Here is a 13,940-nt window from a genome sequence, read left to right as displayed (position 1 = left end):
GGCAAATCTTGAGCGCAAGGTAAGTTAGGTAGCTATGTCTGTGTAAGTTTTTAAATATTTGGATAGAACTTGTCTAGATCAGTATAATTGAACACTCTATAGCAGCTACATGTATTTAAAACATGAGGAAGCAGGCTACCTCAACATTTCTTTTCGTACCAGATTGGGACAGTTTTACAAAAACTTCAAAAAAAATTAATACTCCATCTGAACTTCATTGATATCACAAGTATTGTTTGTTGATGACCATGAGTGCACGTACTGTGATGACAAACTTTCAGCCACGCATATCAACTCTGTGTCATCATCAACAAAAGTTTACAGCACACCTGTTGCTGAGAAAACACCTTTCACACATCCAAGGAATGCAGCTCCCAAGCTGATAGGTGTGCACTGCGTTCTTTTCCCCCCCAGCTTTTAATTGGCTTGTGTGCCCAGTAAGCTTTCATCTGTGAGGGTAAAGTGACGGAAGAAGTTAAAAATTAAAATTAAATTATAGGGTTTTACGTGCCAAAACCATAATCTGATTATGAGGCACGCCGTAGTGGGGGACTCCGGAAATTTGGACCACCTGGGGTTCTTTAACGTGCACCTAAATCTAAGTACACGGGTGTTTTCGCATTTCGCCCTCATCGAAATGCGGCCGCCGTGGCCGGGATTCGATCCCGCTACCTCGTGCTCAGCAGCCTAACACCATAGCCACTGAGCAACCACGGCGGGTGATGGAAGAAGTTGTGCATCATGTTGTCTCCAAGTCATTATGGTAAGGTTGCACGGCAGTACATGCACATATAGGAGCAGCCTCAAAATTTAACTGATGGGTGTAATTGCACTGTATAGTAAGTGAAAAATTAAATCTATTACACTGCTTACTTACAATTTTCACCTTTCTTTGGCAACTTGGTTCTTGGGCCATCATATTTTATAAATACTGGTTTTCTAAGTGCTAGTTTCTAGGTGCAAGACTTAGTAAAGGGTGAATAGGCCTGGACCTGGACCTACACTTCAAAACCAGTGGGAGAATTTATTGTTGTGATCTTTATGTGTGAATAACAGTAAGAGAAGAGAGGAATGCAGAAGAAAAAAAAAATTTGGTGGAACCCATCTCACAATGACTGTCAATGGTAATGCGTTTAGCATTAAATCAATTATAGCAACACAATGTGTTGCCACCGTTGAAAAAAGTTGTGCATGAGGCGTGCACTGCAGCAGGTTTCCTTTTTCGCGCTTGCCTAAGAACACTCGGCGCCATTTAGCGCTGGCGCCACAAAGCCTGCATGTGGCCTCAGAAATTCCTGGCACGCTGGTGCGTGCGAATGCTTAGAATCGCATCATGCGGCAACCGGGCTCCTCTCTCGCACTTCTTTCTGAACACGCTGTGCCATCTCGTGGCACTGCTGAGAAGGCAGCGCTTGGCCTCCGAGATGAAAAGCATGCCGCGCCGGAACCTGCGAACACTGAGAATTGTTTCCTCGCTTCACTCATTGGCACATACTCAGTGACCAATGTTGGCGAGAGGTTCATTGAAGAGTGGCACATACCTAGTGCATTCATGGCGCAGCTCGCTAAAGCGTTGGCATGAAAGACCTTCATTGAAAAGCAGCACATACCCACTGCATTTGCGGCGCAGCCGGCTAAAGCGCCGGGTTGCCGTCCTTGAGGAACCCTTGTGATGTGGGTTCGATTCAGCATCATAGAAATTTAGGGCACATTCCCAGTGGCACATACCTAGTTACCCAAGTTGGCATCAAAGACGATCATTGATGAGCGGCCCACACCTACTGGCATGTACCCAGCGACCAAAGCTGGCAGCAAAGAGGTTCATTGAAGACCAGCACAGACCGAGTGCCACATACCCAGTGCTCAAAGTCGGCATCAAAGAGTTTCTTCAAACAGCGGTACCGACCTAGTCCCGCATCTAGTGACCCATGTCGGCATTAAAGAGATTCGTTGAAGAGCGGTACGTATGTACACATTGCCACATACTCAGTGACCCGATTAAGTTCGTCTGATTGGTTGCTTTCAAACCGTGTTCCCTCATCACAGCAGCCTGATGCCAGTGGCCCAGGTAGGCGGGAAAAGTGTCTCTCTCACACACACGCACGCGCACACACACACACACACGCGAAGGCATCCTTATAAGGGAATAACTGTGACTTATTTTTTTATTACTAACTCAAAGGTCCCAATGCAGAACATTACATGAGGGGTGGGCGTTGATGACAGCTAATTATGTGATGATTGTCAGTTGTAGTGGCAATGGGAGAGGGAAGAGCATTCTGGTCACTCGCAGTCTGCAGAATAAATTGTGGCAGAACTCGTCTCACGATGAATCTCGACGTCAATGCAATTAGCAATGAAGCAATGTAGCAACGCACCATATTGCCACCGCAGGGATGTGTCATGTATGGGGTGTGTATAGCCGAGCTCCTCTCTGGTGCTTCCCTCTGTACATGCTGCATCATTCACCGGTGCCTCTGCGAAGTGTCAGCATGTGGCACTTGTGTGAATATAACATTTAGACAAGTTTGTCTAAATATATACAATGCAGTGTTGAGATAGTTCCACCCAGCACTGGATAAATTTTATTTTTTTGCCATTGAAGGGCGGTACATACTAAGTGGCTCGCACCTAGTGGCCCAATTTGGCATCAGGTTCATTGAAGAGCGGCACAGACCAAGTGGCATATACCAAGTGAACCAAGTAGTTCCGAGGGTTTCCTTTGAGCCCTATTCCATCAGCACAGCAGCCTGATGCGCGATCCATTAGACCATGGACTGCCCACTACCATTAACACAGGTTGGCGCATGAAATGGTTTAACTGATAAGCGGCACATATGCAATGTCATATACCAGTGACCCAAGTTGGGCCGACGATTGGTTTCGAACCTGGTTCTCTCATTGCAGCAGTGCAGTGCTCTAACCAGTAGATCATGGACTACCCAGTGACCCAATTAAGTTGGCGGTAATGCAGTCAGAGACATCACCAGACAGGCAGCACCCGGAAAGTGCATGAAGTACCTTAATAATGCTAATCGCATTAAAAATTGCATTACAGAAGAAACCTTACAACCTCACCTGAGAAAAGAAAGCATGGCTGAAAGAAAGGCTCATGAAGATATTGGCCACAGGTACTATCCATCCGTCTGTATCACCATATGCATCACTGTTAACGATAGCACCCAAAGAAGATGGAAACCTCCGACTCTGCACGGACTACAGAGAAATTAACAACCAGACACAGCTCATCCTATTCCCTATGCCTAGAATAGGTTAAATTATTGACACAGGCTGATGGACATGGTTTTCTAGGCTAGGCCTTTGTAAAGGCTTTTGGAAAGTACCACTTCAAGAGGATACAAAGCAGTATATGGCTTTGGTAACTCCGTTTGACATCTACGAATACAACCACTTCCCCTTCGGATGGAAGAACTCACCCAGCTGGTTTCAAAAATGATGACTATGGTTTTGGATTCATTCATTGGCTGCTTCTGCAATGTCTATGTAGACAATGTTATTGCACATTCCAAAAGCGAGCATCTCCATGAAAAACACCTGGTACATGTCCTTGCAGCTTTGTCAAAAGCCAACATAAAGGTCAATTAAGAAGAGTGAATTCTTCAAGAACAAGGTAACTTTCTTCGGCAGAGTACTGAATGGCCCTACGAAGAACACAAAGGAAGAATCGGTGGCATGCATTGCAAAACTCGTGAAATCTTTTGATGTTCACTCACTACGCGTGTTCTTGGGGTTGGCAGGACATCTTAAAGCATTTATCCAAGACTATGCTCTCAAAACTATGCGTCTGACTAGACTAACACAAAAAGACACACCATTCTGTTGTTAAGTGGCCTGTAAAGAGCTGGTACGAGTTATCTCATCTGATCCAGCTCTCAGACTTCCGGATTTTGCTCTAGCATTTGAGCTCAATATAGGTGCCTCACACTACAGAACGGGAGCGATACTATGCTAGCGAGATGCAAGCCAGCCGAATAATCGCCAACTACGCATAACTGGCTACCATAGCTACACGTTTAACAAATTGGATTGAGGTGAACTACATGACAGAGAAGGAAGCTCTAGCCATTTTAAAGGCACTTCAGTACTTCCGCTCCTACCTGAAAAAAATAAATAAATAAATAAACAGATTTAAGTTGTACTCCAATCATGAGGGTTCACCCACCTTTTGAAAATGGCAGAGCCGAAAGGAAAAGTCGCATGGTGGGTCAGCGAGCTTCAACAGTTTGGCTTTGAAGTGAATCACCTTCCAGGAGCTTCTATGAAAGATGCTCACGCAATGTCCAGATTGGGGTCATATTTGTTGATAATATGCAACACGAAACAATAGGTGTCACCAAAATCTGGGAACTGAACCTTTAAAACAGACAAAGACAGGTAGAACTGCAGTGCCTCCCCCACTGGTTCCGAAAATTCTGGACCGTTATCACATCATGCCTATACCTGAATGGTGGTCATGATGGTTTTTGGCGGACGTACATGAAATTGACAAAAAGGCTCACAGGGCCCCGCATGAAAGAAGACACGAAGAGATATGTGCAGTCATGTCACAAATGCCAGGAGAATAAAGTAAAGTTTAAACAACCAACTCAACAGATGATATTACAGAAGCACTTGAGCGCACCATTCGAGATTATTCACGTGGATGCCACTGAACTGCGAAAAAAATCTGAAGGCATGAAGAAAATGCAAGCATCTCTGTTGTGTGAGGACGAGTGCACCAGGATGGTGGCAGCAAAACCGAGGAAGGACGCCAACAGTGTGATCTACTTTTTAAGCCGAAAGATGTTTGACAATGTGAAAGCGTTAGCATCAGACAATGGACCTGCCTTTCGGAGCCATCAACTTAAGGAATGGACTGAGCAACGTGGACTTATGCTCAGGTTCACAGCACCATATCACCCAGCAGCTAATGGGCTAGCTGAGTGAACTATTCGTGACATCAAACAGTACATAAGTATGTATTCAGACTTCCAAGTTGGATGGAAATGCTGCCTTGAAGCAGCGGTAGCTTATCATAACTGCTCCTATACAACAGCTCTGGGATACACACCGCTCTTTGCTGCTACTGGGAACCCAATCTACTTGCCAGCCGACACATCTCTAGGAGTTCCAGCAATGCTGCAACTGACAGAAGAGAGGAAACGAAGAGAGCGAAGTACCGTGAAAGAATGAAAAGAAACACTGATAAAAAACAAAACACAGCGATACCAAGAATAGAGTTCCGAGATTTGGTGCTAGTGAGAAAGGGACTGTTGAGCTCAGGCTTAAATCACAGAGAGCCATTCCCCGTTGTCAAAACAGCAAGCCAACAGGGAATTTTAAAGACTGCCTGGTATGTAGGGCTCAATAGCACTGTCGAATCAGCCATCTATAGCAAACGTTTTTAAATACCATCTGAGGAGGGATGAGAACAAGGGCAGGAGGAGCGAGGCGTGCTCAGGCAGTTGATGAAGAAGAAGAAGACGAAACATAATTCACAGTAAGGGGGCTGGGGGCACATGCGAATAAAGAAGAAGTTAGAGATGAGGACAAGAAAAGTACTCTGTCAGTTTATATGTGTGGGCTTGTTACAAAACATATTGCTGCATGGTACGTATATACACCAGTGTTGCGGAATGGGGTGCCCCCATTCCATTCCAATTCCATTCCGGGGAATTGGAACTTGCCACAATTCCATTCCTTTCAATTCCTCGGAATGAAAAGACTTAGCCCATTCCCACTCTGGGAATGGCCAGGCAGTTTAATTCCATTCCTGTAATTCCTCAACGTAGGAAAGACATTATGATAGTTTTATCGAGTTACGGATGAACGCAACATAAAGCTGATGTCATCAGATGCGTTAAGAACTGCAAAAATATGCAAAACACGTTACCAAGGTCGAATAAAAGTAGCTTGGTAACATACCTGGTACAGTACAACCACCCTACTAATTCCCATAGGGGAAATTCTCCCGTATTTGCATGGTCAGCATGTTTTAACGGCTTGTGATGTTTTAATATTGTTTAAGCTTAAATGTGTTAATGCTAAAATGACGACATAGCATATTTTTATGCTGAGGAAAGTGGTGTTCATGGAGACCTTATATTATGGCGTCGTCAAGAGCAGCCTTTCGATGAAAAAAATTAAATTATGGGGTTTTACATGCCAAAACCAGTTCTGATTATGAGGCACGCCGTAGTGGGGGACTCCGGAAATTTGGACCACCTGGGGTTCTTTAACGTGCACCTAAATCTAAGTACACGGGTGTTTTCGCATTTCGCCCCCATCGAAATGCGGCCGCCGTGGCCGGGATTCGATCCCGCGACCTCGTGCTCAGCAGCCCAACACCATAGCCACTGAGCAACCACGGCGGGTGCCTTTCGATGAACAGGCACAGAGCTGCACCAAGCGATGAAGGCCGACATTATCTTCGGCTGGCTTGCCAGCCCTTTCTCTTGTTGCGTGTACTTACGTTCGTGCTTTCTTTTTAGGTGCCAAATCAAATTAGATGAAACTCCGACTACGGCATATATAGTTTCGTAGCAAAGCTTGCAGTGTGCAGCTTGTTTGTTTTCTTCACGGGTAATTTCAAAAGATTGTTTACAATGTGCCATGTTGGCGGACTTACTACGTGCATGAGCCACTGAGCGCAGGAGCCAGTGTGGCAGTGCATTATGGAAGCGTTTATTCGCAATAGAAGGCTGGAAAGGAGGGTGGGGGTGATAGCACAGAAAGCCGAGGGGGTGCTTCGAAGACGCAGCAGGATGCTGTTAGATGGCGCAGTATGTACCGAAAGCCATACTCCACCGTACATTAAAAATTGACATGCACTGAGGATGCAGCAACCTCCTTCCATTAGAATGTACTGCATGCTGCATTACAAATGGAGAGAGTGTATTTCACATGCCTAAAATGTCTGTTCATTTGTGTTTAAATTCTTTCACATGGAAGTGGAATGTGTGCATCTTGCACCGTAACAAGTTTGTTGAAAGTAATTGCATGGCTTGTACAAATACATTATACAAAGACAAATTATATAGCAAGAACTAATTCTGCAATTTATTGATGATGATATGAGAAACTTGTCTGAAATGGCTGGGGTAATGGCATGTGACACCAAGTTCATTCTTTTTATCTTTCTGATGTATACCTTAGTATTTAAATATTGTCATTGCTGATAGGGTTTCAGTATATGTTATACAGGAAATGTAACTTAGACACTGGAAGCGACTATGGTGGTTACGTAGTACAATAAGGTACAAAAAAGTTGTACCCCCTTGTTCTTCAGCCATAGAAGAATATACTTCAACTTACTTTTTTGTTCACTATTCTACCGTGATTGTGTTTTCATTCATTCTCTATGTTTCCTTTTTCTTTTCAGGCAAAACGGTAGCAACCATTGCACAATACCGGCAGCAAATACTGTATGAATAAAACATCTGATATTGTCAAACAACTGTTACTTATGTGCAAGGTTCTGAGCAGTGTAACACAATGCTATGGTATCCTGAACATTGTACTTTATACATTGCCTGACATAAGGAATCCAAGCCAGACTTCTTACCACCAAACACGAAGTCAAGTTCTCAAACACGACTGCCTGAAAATACATTCCATAGAGAGTCGAGGTTAATTACTGCTGCGCAGAGCACTCGACAAAGCCACCATAAAAGAAAGAAAATTATGCAGAACCAACACACAAGTTGGAATTTGTGTGCATGAAGTGAAGCTTTAATCAAATGATGTTAATTAAATCATATACAACTAAAGTACAATTATGTCTACTTTCATCCTATGCAACATTCAACCTCATGCAATGTTTGTCTATCCACCACAAAGGTCACAACTTTAATTTCATGCAATTTTTATGTTTGTGCATTACACGTACCGCTCACAAGCTATGCAAAAATGCAAACAAATCCAACAGATGAGCAGTGTGAGACGTCTATGCAGCGATTTCACAATTGGGACGAAGGCGACGTATGATGCATAAGTAGAGGGAAGTACGGAACTGACGCGTATGCACACATAACCTACATGAGCATTATGTACCTCTCTTGCCACAGTGGCACATACCCATTCTGTAGGATTGGAGAAGAATGGGCAAAGATCCAGTGGCACATACCGAATGGCTAAATCAAGTAAATCAAAGAATCCGTTGACTATAATGCGCTATTCCATTAAGAGGTCGGTGTGCTTTAGAGATACCTATGGGCCGACATATAAATGAATTTATTTGAAGAACAGAGATGCAACAGCTGGCACTAGTTTGTCGGTTAGTATACAGGGGTTACATAAGCCAGTTTGCTGCTCTTGCATTCTGCGCAACTAAATATATATAATCCACAAATACATCCGTCGAGATACCGACCGACCGAACAGCGCAGGCAGCAGCAGCACTGCTGCTGCTCTTACAAAAAGGAAAAGGAAAGACAGAAAAACAATGTAGCAGAAGAGTCAAGCCTCGGCCGTCTCGGGAACTTCGGCAGCATGCTCGGCCATGCCTCCATTCTCCATGCATGCTACGTTAGCCATGTTGTTGTTGCATTATCGTCCTTTGAATATGGCGCTCGGCAGTTCATGATGCTGATAATGAAATATTTGGCTTAACCGATCTGTGCTGCCTAGCGTTTACTGTACGCAAACATGCGCCGTGAAAATTTAAAAATTTAATATTTGTTCCGAAGGTACTTGGACACGTGTAGCGGCACTGCAAATTATTGTTTTCTTTGTGGTGTTACCAGTGTTGCTGTATCGAGTATCGTTGGTGTGCTTGCTTCTTGCTTCACATACCCATACGTACCCATGCCGAGGTTTGCAATTTGCACGTGTATTTGAGACTTTGAGCATTGAGAGAGACTCATGTGTTTGTGGGTTTACATTACGGTCCCGCTGGCGCAGATGGTCATTTGAAGAACTTTTAAAATTGAACACTTATTTCCGCGATGTCTTCAACATTTAGTTTATTGTGGAGAATCGAAGTTTCGTCCTGCAGACTGCCTCGGCTGTTGCATTTACGACAGATCCCTTTGCAGAAGACCAGCCGGTTACTTCCCTGTGAGTGCACATGTCGAAGATGTTGTTGCCTATCACGAAATCAAGCTTTTCTTCTTCTTTTTTTTATTGGACAGTACGAGGCTTTCATTTCATTGGTAAAGAAAATACTGATTATTTGGTGGTATAATGCTGTGATTGTCGGTTTCTATCTGAAAAGTCTTGGTGCAATCTTTTGCGTAGGTTTCACGGAAGTATTTCAGTAATATATTTTCAGATGCTGTTGCGTGTACACAACACCAAGAAAGAACTGCGCCGAGGAAGTCTGAGGGCAAAGAAACAAAAAAAAAAAAAAAAGTTAGGTTCACTTCGGCAGCAAGTGTTATAACAGGGACATTCGTGACCGCTCGTAGATTTTGTTCCTGAATGCACAAATTAGGGAAGAAAAAAAAAAAAAAAAACGCTGCGTCAGAGAAAGACGCGGTTGTGTCGAAGGGGCGGTTGAGAAGCTACGATTGTCGATTCAGCGAAGTCGCGGCAGAATGCAGTCTAATCAGTTTTACATAACCTTCATCAGAGGGATCCTTCTTTATTGACTCATTTGCCTCTGTCAGTGCGCGCCAGATATTGTTCGGTGTGTGTATTTTGCTATCGTAAGTCTTACACCGTTTTATATTTCTTGTCAGATTTGCAATGGCACAAGGCATACATCAAGCACTCTACTTTGGAATGTGGTTTTACATCAGCAAAACCATCGGTCCTCACCTCTACATGTACTTTCTCTTCAAACTACTGCACGAAGTCGGACTCGAAAGCAGACTTTAAAAAAGATGTTGCGAGTCCACTGGAAGCCATTGCTGAGCCAAAAAAGGATGAAGTTGTGGAAGAAAATTTAAATATATTTCAGCGGTACAAAAAGATGTTCAAAGAATATTGGTATGTCATGTTGCCTGTGCACATTGCAACGTCAATCGTCTGGTTTGGCTCGTTCTTCTACTTAGCAACATGGTAAGTTAAAACAAACTTCAACATGCTGTGTATGACCTTACTATGTCTGTGCTTTCGCCAACTTAAGAGACCCCCCCCCCCCCCCCTTTATTTTTTACCTGCCATAACCTTCAATATTTGTTTACTATTCACTTCATTCTAAGTCATCAAAGTGTACCTGGGGAAGTTCTGTACTTTCACCTGTGTAGACAGCTTGGATGAAATTTTTTGTCTGGCATAGTTATTAACCACGCAGCAGCATTCTTCCAATGTCCATTGTTGCGAACAGTCATTGAAATAGCTTGTAACTAATTGCTGGCTTGGTCAGCATTAAAAAAAAAAGTGCATATGAAATCTTGAGGGCAGTTTTTGTGATAAAGAAGATTTTGCTTGCATCCAATGTAACATTGCATAGCCATAGTAGTGACAATATGTGCCAGTGCTTATGCTTTTTTAGACTGTTGGTAGTCATGTTTCTTCAAATGAGGAAGAGAGTAACATCCATATCGGTTAGGAAAACCAAACTAATCAGCTGGTATGTTGCGTCTTGTTTTTAGGAGAAAGCAAGGTTTCGTCCAGTTAGCAGCATTAACTTGGGGAAAAGAATATTACTGGCCCTACTGACCTTCATACTGCCAGAGACTGCTGTTTTTTGTACTATGACAGTTGTGTGTGGATGCATCTGCTCCGTGCAGCTCATTTTGGCGCAACTGGTGGCGCCTGCCACAGCCCAGCCTTGAACGTGCCGGAACCCAACAAGCTTTTTCTGAAAAGGTGTATTGGACCTAATTTGAAGCTCATTTGTGCCAGTGACTTGCGCCAATGATCAGAGCCAATCAATTGGAACACAGCGTATTCATGTTGGCTTGCATCTATTATTCGCATATCCAGCAAAACTAGATCAGGCAATGTTGAGCTAGAATTAGTATACTACATCTTTTCATGGTAGCTATCTGGTTAGAGTTTGACTTCTTTCCCCAAGGGCTGCAAAATATCTTTCAATGTTAATTTTTGTGCTTTGTGAAAAATTTCGACTTTACAAATTGGCAACTACAAGAATAATGTCATTTCTTCTGACCAAATCATTTCTGACCAAGAGATATTTTCCTGCATCATTTATGGAAAAAGAGAAAAAATATGTCACATAATGAATGTCTTCATCTCATCTAAATTAGTGTACTAAGTCATTACCACGGACAAGCTTAACTCATCTGTGGACGTAAATGGTCAACGAAGGATTTATCTCTAGTCATTCAAACGCTTGGGTTAGTCAACTAGAACAAAGTAGATTTTCAACATCAAATCATCTATATTGCCTAGGAGGACGAGCAAGCACTGTTATGGTGTCTGACTGAAACGCTGGCATTTTGCACTGATCCTGAGTGCAGTGCATTCCGGCTGAATTATGTGTGGTGCATCCCTTCGTAGTTCATGTAGACAATATGGTGCATATTCACTATTTATTTTTCCTCTCTCCCCTGCTCCCTGCAGTGGTGTCGATGTTGTTCCACTCATGGAATACCTGGGGCTGCCTGAGTCTATCATCAGTCCTTTGCGGAAGTCTGGACTGAACTACATTGCTACAGCTTCAGCCATGTACAAGTTGGCCACTCCAGCTCGTTACACAGTTACACTTGGAGGAACATCAATAGCCATCCGGGCACTTGTCAAGCGGGGTCTCATAAAACCTATGCCAACGAGAGGCGAGCTGAGACAGATGCTGCGAGACAAGTTGAAGCCCCAATGATTGGTGTAGTCTTTTACAACATACTGCGTAGATTGTAAATAAAGTCGAAATTCATCACGGCTTACAGTAACTGAGGTTGTCTTTTTCAGTTAATATGAACCAGAAGGAATAAACAATTGGCAGGTTGTGACACATGGCTTTGAAGGGATGCTAAAGAGCAGCACTAAAGGTTCACTTAGTCTGGTGAAGTATTTCCGTTTCAGTACTCGGCTTGCATTTATTCGGCAGTGAAGAGTTGGTTATTAGTGGAGAAAATGCTAGGCTATGTATCCTGCTTTGGATTTCATGCCAAAACTGAGGTGCCAGTATGATAGTATGATGTCACAAATTGCAAAGTATTCTTGCATTTGGGACATTTTTGTTCAGAAAAAAATTTTTTTCAAAACTTCCTTGGTTGAGCCTTTGATTCCTTTAGAACACAATATATTCCTTGTTTATTGAAAAACTATTCACTAGTCTTGAGTCGACACAGTCTATATCTCATGACGTCAAGAAAAGCTAGCGTGGGAGCTACAAGACCACCCTTCGTTTTAGTATCTTTCTGACTTACCAAGACCGCTCACTGTAAGGCTGGCATTTCTGTTATTTCAGGAGCTAAATTACCAGTACATCTTCATTTAACATTTCACTGTACTGTCCTTTTAAAATGCTCCTAAGGTATCTGCAGGTATGCTTTGTAGGCCTTGCCTGTTGCATATGTTTTCCATCTGATATGTAGGCCTCAGGCAAAGCAGTTTGCATGTAGATTCTTCAGGAATGTTTATATGTGCAACACAGGTTTCAATCCTGCCGTAGGCAGAGACTGCAAAGGGATCTTGTGGTAATACACAAGCAGCAAGGCATGTGTATATACGTTTCAAAATAGTAAAATAGTGCTACTTGGCCCTGTTGCTCGATGAAAACCGCCACACCTCAATATTTTTGATGATATCACATCTTTTAAAATTTCACAAAAGGCTTTGCTGTAATCGGGAGTCAATACAAGCTTTTGAAAACAGCCTTGGGTCAGTCGTAGTGCAACTCCAGGGAGAAAATATAGATGCTGTTAATATGAAGCATTTGGAATGCGTTCCAAATGCAAGCGCAACCTTTGATCATGCAGGTCACTGTGCTTGAATTTCGGGGGGAAACTGACATCTGCAAAGAAGTACTTGAAAAGTACATCTGCAATGAAGTACTTGATGCAATTTATGTGCTGTGACCATCACTATTCAGTGATGCCTAGGGTTGCATAAGCAAACAAAGCTACACATGTTTTATTCTTGATGTTGGCACAAAAGAGGTATGCATGTGTTTGTAAAAGTAGGAGGGCTGCCAAGCACAATTTCTTTTTCTATGTGGTGCACGTAAATGGGAGAACATAAATAACATACTCCAGCATGTTGCTGTCAACAGCCAAACTGCATGAGGTCAAGGATACTCTTAAGCTCTTGTACAGGAACTCGTATCTGTTTGCCGGATATGATTGTATATATCTGTATCTCATTCAAGAAGAAAAATTGTGGCAGAAACTATCGAAGATAAGTGCCAAGTCAGCGACAGCTTTCTTGTGTAACCTGCTGCATATCCTGATGCCATCCGTAAATCACGAAACCTTATGGGCACATCAGCAGACACATGACACACGGAGTGGCAGTCTCACTGCCAACAACAATGTCAAATGAGACAAGGATGCAGTATATCTTGTAATCACAGCACCCCAGTTGAAACTCCGTAGCAACCCCCAGTATCCCTGGTATTGTGGCTGCACGTTCGTTACACGGAGTTTGCCGATGTGGCACTCACAGCGGGTGCGCACCCTCCTTGCCACCTTCTCCCCTAGCATGCACCAACCAATCAGATGTCTTGCTCTTCTCCTCTGCACCTGTGCTTTCTCTCTCCGCTCTTTACTGCCCTCTCGGTTACTATTGTGCGAGATCGGCCGATGTCCATGCCAAGTAGGCAGAGTAGCTATTTAAGGCTACATACTCCTTGTGTCACCTTGGCACATTCATTCTGGGGGGTTGGCCAAGAATAGGCACATACAAAATCGCGTACGTACGCAGTGCTGAAGTTGCCTGTTCGGCTGCTTATCCAGTGGCGCATACCCAGTGACCCAAGTGCTCTACTAGGCCAGATGGCGGCCAGCAACAAGTTTGTTATTGTAGCACATATCCATTGGTCCATATTGTCTGCTCAGCAAGACAGCAGCCAGCACATACCTAGTGGCCCA

The 13,940-nt window shown here is 43.4% G+C and overlaps 1 protein-coding gene across 1 annotated transcript; it reads left to right on the top strand.

Annotated features, from left to right (window-relative positions):
* The first annotated feature begins 8,772 nt into the window (after window positions 1-8,772).
* LOC119436211 (uncharacterized protein C18orf19 homolog B) lies at window positions 8,773-11,792 on the top strand. Its single transcript, XM_037702994.2, has 3 exons — window positions 8,773-9,057; window positions 9,681-10,002; window positions 11,473-11,792. Exons 1-3 carry the CDS (start codon window positions 8,946-8,948, stop codon window positions 11,726-11,728), a joined length of 690 nt encoding a protein of 229 aa, XP_037558922.1. The 5' UTR covers window positions 8,773-8,945; the 3' UTR covers window positions 11,729-11,792.
* Window positions 11,793-13,940: the final 2,148 nt, after the last annotated feature.

The sequence above is a fragment of the Dermacentor silvarum genome, chromosome 1 (assembly GCF_013339745.2).
Source record: "Dermacentor silvarum isolate Dsil-2018 chromosome 1, BIME_Dsil_1.4, whole genome shotgun sequence".
NCBI lineage: Eukaryota > Metazoa > Arthropoda > Arachnida > Ixodida > Ixodidae > Dermacentor > Dermacentor silvarum.
The sequence above is the reverse complement of the archived record's forward strand: the minus strand, read 5'-3'. Positions and strand labels throughout refer to the sequence as shown.

Excerpts from the sequence above, each read along its gene's own strand:
- LOC119436211 (XM_037702994.2), top strand. The coding sequence starts at position 8,946 with ATGTCTTCAACATTTAGTTTATTGTGGAGAATCGAAGTTTCGTCCTGC. Across the intron at positions 9,058-9,680 it reads GACCAGCCGGTTACTTCCCT|ATTTGCAATGGCACAAGGCA; the intron begins GTGAGTGCACAT and ends ATTTCTTGTCAG. Across the intron at positions 10,003-11,472 it reads TTCTTCTACTTAGCAACATG|TGGTGTCGATGTTGTTCCAC; the intron begins GTAAGTTAAAAC and ends TGCTCCCTGCAG.